This window comes from Chaetura pelagica, unplaced genomic scaffold, assembly GCF_000747805.2.
Source record: "Chaetura pelagica isolate M959 unplaced genomic scaffold, ChaPel_1.0 scaffold69, whole genome shotgun sequence".
Taxonomy (NCBI): Eukaryota; Metazoa; Chordata; class Aves; order Apodiformes; family Apodidae; genus Chaetura; species Chaetura pelagica.
Window position 1 is genome coordinate 8112515 of NW_009970724.1, and position 16503 is coordinate 8129017.

General features: G+C 37.1%; 1 protein-coding gene across 1 annotated transcript; it reads left to right on the forward strand.

Annotated features, from left to right (window-relative positions):
* The first annotated feature begins 1926 nt into the window (after positions 1-1926).
* Positions 1927-15885, forward strand: CDC7 (cell division cycle 7). The gene is made up of 11 exons (XM_010006624.1): positions 1927-2020; positions 4451-4534; positions 6239-6374; positions 6999-7092; positions 7178-7320; positions 8241-8490; positions 9079-9174; positions 9980-10158; positions 11489-11571; positions 14392-14541; positions 15509-15885. The coding sequence occupies exons 1-11, from the start codon at positions 1927-1929 to the stop codon at positions 15883-15885; spliced, it is 1686 nt and encodes a 561-aa protein (XP_010004926.1).
* The last annotated feature ends 618 nt before the right edge of the window (positions 15886-16503 follow it).

Below are 16503 nucleotides of genomic sequence, written 5' to 3' on the forward strand. Positions count from 1 at the left end.
GCTTCCCCCTGCCCGGCAGCGCGGGCTTCATCCCGCGCACCGTGAAACTGGGTGCGCGATGCGTTTATCGTGCCTCTGCAGATGCACTGACTTCCTGCAGGACTTGATCCGGCCCCAGGATTTGCGCTTCTTAAACGACAAGTACAGATATTAGCATAAGGTTTTACCTCGGGCACGCCGGGCCTTTCCCAGGGGGTTGCGCGTCGGTCCCGCTCGGCGGCCGCGGCCCCTTCCTGGGGCCCCGCTTTCGCCAGGGACCCCCAGTTCTGTGTGCAAGGGCCGAGTGTGACTCGGGAGACCCTAAAGCTGCGTGGGCTGTTGGAATCGCTCCCTCTGATTGGGGTTTTTTTTCTTATTTTGATAATACAGAGAACATTTTTTTAAACTGGAGATACGATTTAGCTGCAAGAAAGTTCTTTGATGAGAAACTTCGATCCGTTTGGTCTTCCTGTTAATTTTTTATGCCTAAGGGTGTATTTTGAGTATTTTTAATGTGAAAAGCAAGTATCTGACAGAATCAAGCTTTGATGTTCCATTTTATAACTGTTAAGCCCACTTCCAAGATAGTAACCAATTTTTTAGTACGCACAAGTATTTGAGGTGTTCAGCTCTGGAGAGGAGGTATCTGGTGCATTTAGCATAAATCAATGGGAATTACACCTTGAGTTAGTGAGCCCCTTCCATCCTCCTCACGGCAAGCCAGCCAGGAAGGGGCTCCCATGGTGGTTTGCAGGCACACAGCAGCATTCATTTGCTTTTTTCCAAACAAGGTGTTTGTGGCCAGCCTTGAACTGGAAGCACCTAGAGCTGAGGCTGGTGTGGGGCTGAATCAGAGCAATTTTGCACTCCTTGTTCAGCTAGTGAGGCTGTTACATTTCGGGTTTGGAACAGGCTTATCTGCCTGCTCAGCACTAGCAGAGGGAGTGTCTACCTTTCAGAGACTAGAAATACCTCTAATCTCATTCCATAAGTTTGTGAATCCCACTGTCCAGCAAGCTCCCTCAAAAAAAGAGGCCATTGCCTGTCCTTGTTCTGTTGCATGAGGATAAAAGTCTAAAGGTAGTTTGAATTCCTTGGGGACAAAATGTATTTCTAGCTCCATAGATGAAAAAGATGAACTCTTTAATTTGAAGATTCTCAGAATATGCTTCCCCTGTGTGGAAAAGTTCAGCCAGAACCATGAAGGTTTGGCAAAGTTACAAGCCAGAATAGCTTTGAAAGGAACCGGTGCTGGGCAACTGTAAGAGGTGGTGCTTCCAGGCTCACTTTATAATGGTTATCCTGCCCTGGGGCTCTCTTACCTTTCTTTTCCTCATGAAATAGGATTGTCAGGGATTTTTTATTAGTACACTTCACTAATCTACAGTTTTACTTACACTGTTCCAAGAAGCATTTAAAAATAAGCATGTGCTATTATTTCTTGTTAGGAAGAACAACAAATATGCCCTTTGTTGATCTTATTTAGATGATAGAGAAATTTCTCATTAAGAATGTCTTTTTTTCCTCTTACAATTTCTTTCAGGCTTTGTCTTTGTACGGGTCTTGGAGTATGCAGTGCAGCTATTCCTGTGTGCATCAATTCCTTGCCTCTCAAAGCAAACTTCAGGAAAAAGGTAATGCCTTAATGTGAATGAGGAAACACACGAGATGAAAGAAATAGACCTGTGTCTAAGCTTATCCTGCAGTCTTCCTTCCCTTCCTCATTTTTTCCTGTTACTAGGAGAAAGGTTTACGGGTTTAGTTTTTTTCTAGGATGAGGTGTGATGCTCTGTTGTTTTAGGTAGCACAGAGGAACTCTTCAGACTCCCTAAATCTCATCTCAGGAACTAAGTGCAGGGTCAGGAAATGTCTTACCAGATATGCTTGCTCCCCCAGGTGTCCAGAAGTGGTCCTCGAAGTCTTGGATTTTTTTACCCGTGTTTTGTGATGGAGACAGTGTTGAAGGCTCACTGTGATGAACAGCACCCTCATCAGGCCGAAGACTTCCATGGGAAGCATGAGCAGAACAGCAAGGTTCCAGGTATGTGCCAAAATAGGGATTGCTAACATGGTTATGGTTTTGTTGCTGACACACTTTTTCATTGCTTAGGATGTTTCAGCATCAATTTTAAGCCTGTCAGTAAATGGTCCTACTGTGTAAAGAATTAATTAAACAAAAACATTTGAGTTCTTTTGCTTCTAAGCTTATTCCTGGTTTCTGTGTGTTACAAAACTTCAGCGTAGTTTTTCACAATTTGCTAACCCTATTTATTACAGAATGTATTACTGAAAGAGGATACCAGAATTCAAAAAAAGCAGTTCTTGAGAATGAAGTTCTCTGACCAGACAAGTACAGAAACTCAGTACTTTGCCTTTTAACCTATAGTTGCCAGCCTTATCCTGAAATTTCCTTAGATATGTATATGTGCATAAACACACTGTTCTTGCTCTTAGTAGTGAAGCTGAACTACAAACATGTACTCTGATAGTGGTTTTGTTGCTCGGTTTTGGGTCTTTCTGTACTTAAATCTGGTCTTTCTGTATATTGTGGATGGTGAGCCAGTTTATACAACATGGCTACTAATTCTCCTAGAAATAGATAGTCCTCTGTCAGTCCTCTGTACATACATGTCCAGAATTGCATAGAGTGATGCTCAATTATGTTTAACTATGATGCTTTGCAAATGCTTTCCATCCTAGGAAGTAAATTACTTTAAAACCTGCTCATGGAAAATGTTGAATGATACTATTACTATACCCTGATGGTAAAATGATTGTATGCTCTCTAGAAGAGAACAGATGATGTTTCTACTGCTGCTGGTCAACAAAGAGAGTCACTGGCTGCTCCTAGCACTTTCTGGGATCTTTGACACAAAAAGCTGTGTTGAGTTACTAAATACTCAGTGCCTTGGGCAAGCACTGCTGTGGCCTAGGATCTGCAGTTGGTGTCACCCAGCTGTTAGTCCAGGCAGGAACCTGAATTCAGTGTCAGGCAGAATGGAGCATCTGGCAGATTTTACAGTTTCTCACAATTGTTACCTTAGGACTGCAAGCCTGGTGGCATAAACCAACCCAAAAGCTGCTGTGGTAAGGAAAGAAATATACTAGTTTCTAAGGACTTAAAAGATGTGCCTCTTGAGTCCTTGTTATGAGTCTTGCTTCTTGCCAGACTGAAGTCCTTTTTTCCTAACCAAGCAACTTTACTGGGGAAATTCCAGTGCAAATTTTGTGTTACAAGTTACTGTCAGTATGTATCTTTTTTTAGCAAAAACTGAAACTTAAGCAACTCTCATCAGAAGTCGAACTAAACTACAGTTTTGCTTCAATACTTTCAATTTGCTTTATTTTGATTATTAGACAGTGTCCTGCACATCTTGACTGTTAGTACAATTTTGGTCACTTCTATCATAGGATATTTTTTAAGTTTTAAAAGATGTTTCCTAACAGAACTTCCTGAACTTTAATTTGTATTTGTTGATCAAAACAGTATCTTAATGTTTGGGTGTGTAGCATAGGGGCTTGTTGTTTTTTTTTTTTCCCATTCCTGAAATATCCCACCTGAAATTACTTAAAATAACTTTGAGAAGAAGAGGGAGCAGCTTAAAGGAAAAAAATAAACAATTATATTATTAGAAGAGGGAAAGCAGGCTTCTGTTCTCAAATATATTTTTTAGTATGTTGGTTTTTTACAAATTTTTGAAAAAATTACAGTTGAAAGATGACTATAACTTGTATTACCAACCAGTTATGCCATTTGATTACCTTTCCAAATACTATTTTTGCTTCTTATAATATTCTTCAGCCCTGCTTTAAAGAAGTTAGTCACAACTACTCTACTTTCTTCACAGCTTCAAAAGAAGTAAATTCTTATGTGGGGTACAGAGAACACTTAAACTACAAAGATTTGTCACATGAATGGAAAACTTCATACTTTTTTGAAATAATACAGTACAACATCCTTGTTATGCCATCTAGTGATTGCAGCAACTTAAATGCACAGCCAACATGCTTTTGGTGTTTACTGCCTTAAGTAACAGTGCAAAACATTGATCTTAAAAAACAAAAAAAATCCTACATTTTTTACTTGGCATCCCATGGATGTGCTCTTGTGCCTACAGAAACAACTACTACTTGACATAACTGACATTGCAGATCACATGAAAACATTCAGCAATGAGCTGTAAACTGGTGTCTCACTAACCAGAAGGCTTTTGCCTCTCAGTAACTGCTAGGGAGGTGGCAGATTAGTAAAAAAGAATTAAAAAAAATTTAAATGCTGCAGCTTCAAAGGGAGTGTGATGAAGAACACAATGTCAGGTATGCAGATAGTAATGTCAGCAGGGATCTGTCTGCTGTTTTTTCCTACGTCTGTGTGAATTAACAGTCCTATGAACTGAAATGTGATTTGTGATCAGAGATTGAATCAAGCAATAAAATTCTTAACTTAGTACTCTCATTCTTTCCACAGCAGGAATAAAAAAAGATATTGAAAAACTTTATGAAGCAGTGCCACAGCTTATAAACGTGTTCAAAATTAAGGAAAAAATTGGAGAAGGTAAAATATTTTGTTTTATCTTGCTTAGAGTTCTTTTTGGTATTTCTAACTTTAAAGGTATAAATTTGAGATCCAAATACATGCAATTTAAGCCAAGTGCCTTTTTTTTAAGACTTGGCTTCTGTAGGAATTCTAATATGTTGCTGAGCATAGAGAAGTGTTAATTATGGACATTTTCAATATATTTTCTAGAAAATCTGATATATTGAAGCCTTTCAAACAAACAGCATTTCTGTTTCAACACCTAAAAATCTTTGAGGTACATTTGAATAAATAAGTCTTAACATTCCATTCTTTTTCTCTTTTTGAAGCTGTGTTTTGACATACCTAACCGCTTCTCCTGAAGTTGGCTTTGTTTCCACTGAAACCCTGTGGGCAGAACTGGAGGAAGAGACTGAAAAATTATAGCTGCTTTATTTAAAAAAAACCAACTAAACACAACAAATAACTTTTTTTCCATTTAGACAAACAGTATCAAATTCTAGAACACTTGTGTATGCCTTGCCTTTAAGAGATAATATTGCAAATAGTTTCAATAAACATTAGACACGACTATAAATAGATTCTTAGGTACTTCTGAGTGTGGGATTTTAGCACATTTTGAGCTCTGAAATGCTCAAACGTTTGTCTCTCAAAAAGAAACAACTGACCCCACACTAAAAAAAACCTTAGCTCCATTTGCCACAGCAATACAAAATTTCAAAAACAAAACAAAGGAATTCTGCCTATCATAAAAAAGACAGTATAATTAAACAAAATCGTTGATTATGAATAATACTTTCTGCAGCATTATGAGAAAACAAGCTTCAACTTAGTGTTCCACTCTGGAGTCACTTTCATTTTAGCAGTTTTCAGCACAAAAATAATGTCTCAGATCAACTTGGTAACTGCTCTAATCAATTCTACTAAGTCTATAAGACTGGATGTTTTTATGATTGCAAGAAGTATTAAGGTTTTTTGCTGGCATTTTGATGTATGTAGGCACTTACTGTTGAGCTAGCATGATGCAAACACAATACTTAAAATGTAATGAAAAGTAATTTGTACTGTTTATTCGTATGGAAGAACGTTTCCACATGGATGTTCTGATATCTTAGATGATTAGGATAAACTGACTTCCTAAGAGGTATCTTAGGATATCCTTAAAACTAAATGTGTGGGGAACTTTATCATACATTCTGAATACTCCCTTTCTCAAATGAGTATCACATTCTGTCTATGTAGTAATGCTCTAGGCACACAAATAGTAAAGTTACACATCCTGTGAGAAGTCTTACTTTATAGATAAGGTAACAGAATTAAGAAAAAAGCAGCAATTTTAGAAGTGCTTTGAATAGTAGAGGCAGTGGTTTTCAGATTAGCATTATATAGCCCACTTACCTTGTAGGGAGAGGACTTAGACATCAGATGAAAGTAAGCTACCTAAACAAGAAAGCAAATCAAAGATGGGAAATTTACTTTTACAGAGCTTTGTGTCCCAGGCAAGTTAGTGTTACATTTGCATTTTTACTGACATAAAAATAACTTGCTTACAAGATCACTGAATTCAGTAGTAGAAAAAAGGAACTGCATTTTTCTCTTCTAGAATATGCTTTTGATGTAGTATCCAGTATACAGCAGGACTGTAAACAGATCTCTTCTGTAAAGATCTGAATTGACCTAATTAAAAATGCTGAAGGCAGTGTTTTTATTCCTTCTTCACAGGTACTTTTAGTTCTGTTTACTTGGCCACAGCACAACTGCAAACAGGATATGAGGAAAAAATGGCTCTGAAACACTTGATTCCAACCAGCCACCCTCTGCGAATTGCTGCTGAACTTCAGTGCCTCACAGTAGCAGGGTACTTAAATGAAAAAAATATTTTCTTGACTAAACTGCTGAACATTATCTCACTGTTCTGTATTTATTTTACGTTTTGGCACTTTGCTTGCTTTTTTTTTTTTTTTTAACTGCAGAAATGCATTTTCTTTTTATCAAGAGTAAATAAGAAATGGAGTGTCTTACCCATAATGGATGCCCTTTTCTGCTAGTCTCTGCAGAACGTGTTGTATTTTCCATCTGACAAGTTCTATGATTTAGCTCTGTGATAACAAAAATTCCAGTTCCAAAATACTTGGAAGTAATAATATTTTAATCAGAAAAGACAGCTTTAGGGATTAATATTTGTTGCCAGAGTGTGCTGAATAGCACCTTCTTAATGTAGTTAGCATCACAAAGGTTAGGTCCTACATTTAATTACAGCATGACTACAAACTGTGGTCTCACAAATGACCTGTGGAGACCTGCTTGCAAACTTCAGAAAGGGAACATAGCAGTGAGAGGCAACAGTGTAACTTCTGGCTGCTGCTATCTCTCAAAATAAAAAATAGATTTTAAAAGAAAGCCTGACTGAAGTTTTTAAGAAATAAAGGAAAATAAGCATCTATCTTCAGATATTTATTCCATGACATTACTTTTCTTCTAGGGGACAAGATAACGTTATGGGAGTTAAATACTGCTTTAGGAAAAATGATCATGTGGTTATTGTTATGCCCTATCTGGAACATGAATCCTTCCTGGTGAGTCCCAGACCTTTTATGTGTACTAAAACTTTTTAATTAAAAAAAGCAGTTACATAATTACAGTATCCAAATAAACTTTCAGGATATTTTGAATTCTCTTTCCTTTGAAGAAGTGAGGGAATACATGTTTAACTTGTTGAAAGCCTTGAGGCGCATCCATCACTTTGGTATCGTTCACCGGGACGTCAAGCCCAGCAACTTCCTCTACAACAGGCGCCTAAAAGAGTAAGTCTGTCCAGATGACCACGTTGTGATCTCATTTGAGGACCTGTACCTTGGCACAACCGAGTCACTTAGGCTGTGCAGTTTTCTCTTTCCAGCTGCCTAACGTGCTTACATCATAAAGCTAAATTTTAAAAATTTTTTTTGGCAATTTGTAAAACTTTTCTTTCCGCGTTTTGAGGTTTGAGGAGGAAAGGAGTTTCTTTTTCTCATACTTCATGTAGTATCTGCCTCACAGAGTGACAAGCACCTGAACAAATGATGATTTTACTATTGAGTGAAAGGACTATGGTTTTTAATAAGAATGAGAAGAATACAATCAGGGGTTTTTTGTTTGTTTATAGGAAAGTTAATGGTGACTTGTAGTCTGATATTTGCAAATTTTTACTCATGGATAGAGGAAAACTGATATAGATAGGATAGCTATATTTGGGCTGTTGTCACCTTATACTGAATTGATTTTTACAACTAGTAGGTTTGGGTTTTCACCCACAGGTTACAACATTTAAAGCATGCAGAAAGCAAGGTACTGTTTTTATGTGAAGAGCTGAAAGAGATGAATGAAGTCCTGTTTTAGTGCTAGCAGTGCTATAGCTGTATTGGTGAGTACTAGAGGAGTCCCACAGAGGAGTTGCTGGGAATGTGTTTTTTTTAACACCATTGGAAAAAGTACACACTTGAGAAGATTTTGGAACAAGAAACAATGAAGTACCATGGGTATAGGGTAGAAACACTGAGGGGCTAAGTATGACAGGGCAAAACAAGGAGAAAGAAGACAATAGGACTGTGATGCTGGCAACAGTACAGATAAGAAGCATATTCTGTTAAATGGAAAAGAAAGCTAAGTAAACAAGTGAGGAATAATAAATTGAACTGGTTTATAGATACTTTGTCACTCCTGATTTTAAATTTGTGTCTTTCAGGTATGCCTTAGTAGATTTTGGCTTGGCACAAGGAACCCCTGATACGAAAATTGAACTTCTAAAAACTGCCCACACAGAAGACCAGCAGGGAAGTTGCTCACAAAATAATCCCACCCTAGCCTTGGGAAATGGGGTTTCTGTCAGTGTCACTGCACCTAAACAGATAGCTGAACAGTCAGCCTCAAAAGCAGTTGATAAACGGTCCAGCTCACTTTCAAAAATGCAGATTAAACAAGGAAGAGGAGGAAAGGTTCTCAGTCTTTTTCATTAATTTTGCTGTATGTTTAATGTATTACTTCATCCAACAGGGGGAGATGTCATACTTGAAAAAGAGTCGTGCATGCCTGTCTTGCAGGGTCCTCATGTGATGCACAGAGCCACAGATTTCATATCAAAAAGTGGCTCATTTTACATAATGTTGCTGGCATCATTCATTATCTGTTAGATGCAATGGAATGCTAAAGGCTGTATAAAACCCTAGCATGGCTTTTAACAGCCTTAAACAGCCTTAAATCTTTTTTTAAGTGACATGTACTGTGGAACTCCTCCCCAAGCCCATAATTATTAATCTATGTCTGGTTACTTAGTTGCATAACAAATGCAGTACAGATGACATTCAGACTGTCTTGGGGCACTTCTGAGGTGCCATTCGTTTTCTAAGCATGTTCACTCTTCTGTCTAGACCGCGTTTTCTTTATCCACAGTAAACTAATGCCTGAAAATTACTCACCATGCAGCAATTCTTGTTTTATGTTACTTCACACTATTTTTTTTAAACTGTCAGTATCCAGCTGTGTGTTAGATAGGATTCTTATTGTCCTTTTTGTTGGTATTACAGGAGGATTCTGTGCACCATTCTGTTCAGCGCTCTGTCTTTGGAGAGAGGAATTTCAATGTGTATAGTTCCACGTACCAGGAGAATTCAAGTACAAAAGTAAGAACTATGACTCATCAGTAAGAGCAGTTTGTTACATATTTGAAAAATTATAGAGCTGGTTGTTCTGTAAGACTGGACACTGCTCCAGGATGCTCTGGAACTAGAAGTTTTTGAGCAGATTAAGTGCATCTTTGCTGAAGGGCTCAGAAAATTTTTCACGTCTCTTTTAGTCCCTTCTGAAACTGTTAAGGAGCTAATTGCATATCTGTCTCCCTAGCTGATCTTGTTTGTGTGCTAAGTTAATCTTTTCTTCTACACATGTATCTGTGCACCTAAGATAATGTTTAGCTTGTGAAACTTCAGGTTTTTTTATTTTGCTATTGAAGCTGGAGAGGAAATTTGCCATAAATATTTTTTTGTACTTCTTGTAATTAGTATATAATGTGCAAAGGGAGAAGCCCTGACTAAATTAGAGGGGTTTGCCAAAACCAATCATCTTAGTGTAGCTGTGGCATTTAATACAGACTTTTTTCGTCCTCATGTTGAAGCAAAATAATTTTTTAAAAATTATACGAACTTGAAAAATACTTGTAGCTTCAGAATATCTAATGTATATTAGGTTTTAGTTAACACTAAAAAAATGTTTTCCAAAGGGGCAGGGGAGGAAATCAGAATATTTAGAAAGCTCCAGCATGTTTTATAGATGCTGTAGTGTTAGAATGTTTTGCAGTTTTCTGCTACAAAATTGCAGCTCCTTGCTGATGAGTGCCTGTTCAATCTTGGTATTTTAGAAACTGGCCTATCTTTATGTAAAAGGAACCTTCTTAAATGTGTCACCTTCTCTAAAATATCTCCATTACAGCTCATAAAACAATCAAAGATGATAGATGTGTCATCTAGGAAGTTAGTCACAAAGAAGAAGATTATTTCTACCAAAACAGTGAGCAATGGGGCAGCCAGGAAGGCTGCCAGTGGTTGTCCCTCAAACCTGATCTGTGACTGTTTCGCAACGGATAGAGTTTGCAGCGTTTGCCTTTCCAGGTAATTTGCTTTGATAATGTTGTAAAATTGTCTGCTGTGCTGTCAAGCGAAGTCAGAAACTTAGATTTACTAGACAGCTGATTTAGTAGGTGAAAGATAGCACTTCATCTGTGCAACCCTTAAAACACTGAGTATGTCCTTTTTAAACAAGAGAGTTGATGGAATTCATAAAATAATTGGTTCACTGCTATCTGTGAAGAGAGATTTACTGTTAATAATTTTTATTGTATTTAATCACCCACCTACATGTGTTGTAGAAAATTGCTTGAGTTAATTACAACACTTAGAGAAGACAATAAATCAGTCTGTCATTAGTAATCATCTAATAAGCCTAAATCGTGCCAATGGTCTGGATTCTGGAAATCTCAAAATGTAGAATAAAAAGGAAACATGACTGATTTCTATTTATTAATTTAAAAATAATATTTAAGCTTTAATAATGGACAGGTTAGAGAATCTTAACTCTGTTCAACTGCATCTGTCTGCACTTCAGTTTAGTTATGATCTGCTATTGCTTTTTATCCACACATTAAGTGGCACAGATTAAAGCAGAGAATTGTCCTTACTGGGCATAGTCATGAAACTCTGGGGTCACTTTCTTTCCAGACTGTCAAAATATAGTGATACCAACTTAATTTCAGAAGTATGAAACATGAGGAATTTGCCAAACTCAAAAGAGAAGTGGCCCATAGAAGGGTGGCACTTCAAGCCATACCAGAAATCTCTGGAAAGTTGTTGTGTTGGTGGGTTGTTTTTGTTTTTGTTTTTAATAATTATAATCTCACACCTTTTAGTCAATGTAACAAAAAGCAAATTCTTGTCAATGCTCACAGTGAACCTTAGTTTGCTGTAGACTAATGCAAAACCAGAGCATCCACATTCAAGAATCTAGTACATTTTTTGCCCTTGGTTAATTATTTTCAACTTTCAAGTCTCCTATGAAAACAAGCCTTTAGCAAAAATGATGTTGTTGAATGAAACTAAAAAAGGTCGCTGTGAGTAAAGTATGTAATAAGTGTTTCTGTGGTATTACCTTATGTTATTACCTTAGTCATGGTATTACCTTAGCCTTATGTAGGGGGAGAAGATGGGCCGTTCTCCACAATGATCTAATAACATATAACATACTAAGGCTATTATCTTACCCAACATAGTCATTTCATGCTAGATAATTTTAAGAGGCTTCAAACTTCTTTAAAACTTGGATAAGGCAGGGTAGGCTGTTTACACATCTTACACAAGTATATTATAAAGATAATATTAAGCATTTTTATTATTAGAACTTACTTATCAACTTTTATTTTCTAAAATGTTTGTCTCTTACTACAAGGTGTCAGCAAGTTGCTCCCAGAGCAGGAACACCTGGATTCAGAGCACCAGAAGTATTAACAAAGTGCCCCACACAAACCACAGGTACTACACAACAGACTGAAAAGAATGCCTTTTTTCAGCTCTTGCTCCTTCTCATTTATGCATTATATATCTTTTTTATGGGAGGAGTTTTGTTTACTTGTGATAGTTTATCATTCCATCTAATACTTACCAAGCATTTCCTGATTTTAATGAAAAGTTTATTTTTTCAGAGTAAGAAAAAGTTAGGAATATTTTTCTTGTGTTTGAAACTTGAATATGTCTTTATTCATTTGAGGGGTAGTGCCACATGCAGGAGCTGAGTGAGCTTTAAAATAATTAATTTGAAAATAAAAAGAGCTGTAATTTTTATCGAGTTTCTTGGGTTACTTATTCAAGTAAAATCTTTAATAAATCTTGGGGAGGGGACGTATTTTAGACTTTTCTAGGCAGATGGTCACACAACTTGTCATAGCAGACAGTTAATAGTATAATTACAATCATTAAAAAGGATTGCTTAATCATTTTTATTATATTTTTCCCTTTTTGCTAGTGCTTCAAGTAGCTGGTCTGGAAATATTTTAATTTTTTCTTAGTAAATTTGATTTCTCAAATTAAAAAACTATGAAGTTAGTAGGTTTCAGTAGTTTGGGTAAGTATCAGGGCAGAACAGAGGAATGTTCAATGCATTATTTGATGCAAGTAGGATGAGAGAGGTTTTGCCTACGTGGAGAATGGAGGACCAATAAAAGCAAGGTCACCTGTTAAACATTTTGTGTATGACCAGGAGTTATGACTTATGAAAAAGGCAGATAAATACAAATGTCCTCAAAAACTGGATTTAAAATAAGTTTTTAGCCACTTTTTTGCTGAATATCTTTTGAGAAAATTGTCAATTTCTAGTATTTAACCAAGGCATTTGATCATCTTACCCCTACATAGCTTAATGATGTTTGATACAGCATCTGTGCTGTGGGTGTGACTGGGGATTTGGAGTACTGTGCCTGTGCTTAACAGCCAGCTTCATAGGCTAGAAGAAATCCAGGACAAGTTTAGACAATCTGAATCTCTCTAGACAGAATTTAGGCAGAAAGAAGACATACCTAGGAAATCCTGGACACATACTAATGTTAAATATGCTCTCAAACAGTGTTCTGTTCTCGAGGGTAATGGAGAGCAAGATTACAAAAAATACGGGTAAATCTTGAAAGCCTTGGGTGTGGCACAGACAGCCCTAGAAGTACTGAGTGAGTGGTGCTGAGCTCCTGCAGTATGTCAACAAAGGCCTTAATTAGAACTGGGTAGACTAATACTAATATTTATGAGATTTCATTCTATTTGAACTAAAAAGTGTTTTTGTCAACTTCCATCTGGGATTGTGTAGTCACCTCCTTGTATTCCTGCCAGTCTTACTTCTAGTTCTGAGCTTAGTGCTGAGACCAAGTTACCAGCTGGATCCAGCTGATTCTATCCAGAGCTACCCTGGTGCATCTGACTCAGGTTCACAGTGCAGGGAATCCAACCTAAACTCCAAAGGTGATGTTCCACAGGTGCAGTTACACTTCAGCTTGGTTTGTCCTTCTGCTTCCCTTTCCTCAGCCTGCCTCACTGGTTGGAAAACACCAGACAAAAGCATAGAGAGGAATTGTGATTTTTATGTCATTGCACAGGATCTTGCTGTCAGCTGATGATCCCAGCTCTACCAGAAATGTGGGGCCAGGATTTACTATTCAGTCAGATACATAATGTCTGCTTATTTTGGCAAGAGTTACATAATTAAAAATCATTAAAGGTCTTGACCTTGATCATTCCAGCTTTCCCAGCCACATATTGGGGTGATGCACAACACCTCAACTAGACAGTATGATTCTTTCAACAGTTATACAGGAATACTAAAACTTTTTTTACAGAAACTATGAAGAAGATACAAATCTTTTCCACTGTAAATTGTGATTAACTTGGATTTTTTTATTTTATTAATAAAAGACATAAAATCTAGTTTTGCAACTGAAGTCAACTTCATACTTTTTTCCTCCCAAACTCCTATGCTAATAGGGTAGCTAAAATAAATGTCCATAATAATTCCTGCCTATCATACTACCTTTTTTTAAGAGAAGTAGAGTAACTATGGCTTTATTTCCCAACTGTTAATTTTTCTCCTTAGAGTTTGAGAATCTCAAACTGTCTCTTCTACTTTCCATGCCATCTCTCAAAATGTGCACCTTAGTGAGCCAAAAAATTATGGCAGACAGGTATTCTCATAACTTTCAGTACTAAAGTTTCCATCATGCTTTGGCATCTGTCCCCAGAGTACTCTCTGTACTCTTTGTAACAGTATGAAAGTGATGAATAACTTCTAACTGTTACAGTTCTTAAACTGGCTATCTTGTCAAGTGATTTCATATTAGAGAGGAAAAAAGTTCACAGTAAGATACATTTTGTTAGTTCTGCCTAACTATGGCATCCTCAGTCCCAGAAAAATAATATTCACATTAATTTGTGAATTATTTATTATTTATTATCTTTACATGTGAAGAAAACTGAAGTATTAAAACTAGCCAGTTTTTTGCTCCCTGGGTAAAACAACCTCAAGTATCATTTTGGTACATTTTAAAGCTTAGCAAGTGGAATTACTCATATGAAAAAATCTATGGAAAATCTTAAACACTCCCTCTGTATCAAAGCAGGAAATTATTCCTCAATCTAATTATAGTAATTTGCACTGTTTGCTGAAGTTTTATCTATGGAACTCAAGTCAGTAAGTAATTCAGAACGTTTTTATGATGGGGACTTTTCAGGTCTTAACTTCTTTTTAAGGAAAGTTGTGATTTTGTTTGTGATCAAATTGTGAGTTTAGTCATCATTGTTTGCTTTCAATTGCAGCAATTGACATGTGGTCTGCAGGAATCATATTCCTTTCTCTGCTCAGCGGACGGTATCCGTTCTACAAAGCAAGTGATGATTTAACTGCTTTGGCACAAATCATGACAGTTCGTGGATCCAGAGAAACCATTCAGGCTGCTAAAACTTTTGGTATGCAAAACTTAATTATGGGGAAAAGGGGAAAAGGGGAAAACATATACTTGGTCTGCTATTTAATGCAGTGACTTACAATCTGTGATTTTAAAAAATAAATATATATTTTTTTAGGTTTGGGAGCCCTTTTGGAGGTAAATAATTTTTGCATGTAAAACACTAAAAGTACAAGCCTCTCTATACAGAGCTTAAGAAAGTATTTTTCTATCTTTTATAATTTTATATGGGGTACTTCGTGCCATAGGCTTCCCAACCTGCCTACTGCCTTTCATTAAATCAGGGCCATTTGAGGTGAAATATGCCAGCTAAATGTTTTCTACTGGCAGTTGGTTAGAATCTTGAGGTAATGCTTCTATTCCTGCAAAATTTTCCCTGGAGGCTTAAGTCAGTATGACTTAATATTTAGATGATGTAAAACTTGCTTCTCCCCCTGACCTCAAGAAGGGCTAGTAAAAAAACCACAAAATCAAAATCCAACAGATGGTCTGTTGAAAAAAAAACCAAAAAACGACCTCAAAACACACAAAAAACCCCAAAATAACCATACCTCTTAATTGTTTGCAAGCAAAATGCTGCAACACTTCCTACCTGGAAGTGCAACCAACAGCATTGATTTTCATTTTCCAGGCGAAGGTCTAAAAATCAAGGTACCTAATTTACTTCAGAAAGACAGTGGGTGGGGTGGGTGATGACCTCACATAAATTCATAAACGGCCCCAAACAGCTCTGTTCTGAACAGCACTGGGATTATTACCCTTCTGACTTGCTGGGGCTATTGCTGTAGCTTATAGCTGGTTCAGAGGAGTGAGGGTGGAGGTTGGATTTGTTTTTTTGTGAAGTTGGTTGGTTGCATTTTAATGCCGATTACACTTCAAGATGTAAATTTTCTCTGAAACATACTTAGAAGCTACACTTGCATAGAAAGTATAATAAAATGTCACTTACTGTAAATTCTTTTTTCTAGGTAAATCAGTTCTATGTACCCAGGTTGTCCCAGCACAAAACTTAAGAACCCTCTGTGAGAAGCTGAGAGGAACAAGCAGCAGCTGTAAGAGATCCCAGGGTGAAGTGCTTAGCAGGTCTGTAAATGACTTAGCCATGCCAGTTGCAGTAGACAAACCGTGTGCTCCTGAGACACTTGGCAAACAAATTCAACATTTAAAGAGCTTCCAGGAAGGTGATGGTGCTTTAGAAATGAAGGCAACAGACGTGAAAGGATGGGATCAGGTTCCTGATGAAGCATATGACCTACTTGATAAGCTACTAGACTTAAACCCTGCAACAAGAATAACCGCAAAAGAGGCTTTGCTGCATCCATTTTTCAAAGACATGAGACTCTGAGAAGATACCTTGTTCTCTTATTGTTTTCATATGTTTTATGCGGAAATGAGATACTGAGGTAGTTTTACCTTGTTGCCCTCAACATTTACACCCATTGAAATTCCCCCACACTCTGCACAGAACTACTGACATCATTTTTTGCACAGGTAGATTGCAAACATCAGTTTAGTTTTAAGAAACACTTGCAGATGTAAAAATCCCATAAACATCAATAACATGGTCATATCATGTGACACATCTGAGGGACTATTGCTGCGCATACCTCTTCGCCAAGAAAGTTAACTTTGATCAAAAACTACAGTTTCAAAAGGTCTATGCTTAATTCTCAAAATATTCCCTTAAAATTTACAAATGTGCCTTAAGGTATGATTGAAATAAGAAAGTGCTTGAGAAACTTTTTTCCAAACTTGTGTATCTCTGCCTTGTTCCTGATTAGTACATAAGGGACTGAAAATGAAAATGGAGCAAAGTGTTTTAATGTTGTTAGGACTGTTTTCAGAGAACAGTATTGCTTTGGGAGTTACTGCAGGAGGGGCCAGGTGCCGGAGGCTATCATCATCAAAAGAAAAGCTTAACTTTTAAAAGTACATACTTGTTTCTGTTTGGTCTTTCCTACTT

What these genes read in the sequence shown, in the direction of transcription:
- CDC7 (XM_010006624.1), top strand. Translation starts at nt 1,927, where the DNA reads ATGGAGACAGTGTTGAAGGCTCACTGTGATGAACAGCACCCTCATCAG. An exon ending in CAGTGCCTCACAGTAGCAGG is followed by an intron (nt 6,375 to 6,998) that starts GTACTTAAATGA and finishes CTTTTCTTCTAG; the next exon opens with GGGACAAGATAACGTTATGG. An exon ending in AACAAGGAAGAGGAGGAAAG is followed by an intron (nt 8,491 to 9,078) that starts GTTCTCAGTCTT and finishes TTGGTATTACAG; the next exon opens with GAGGATTCTGTGCACCATTC.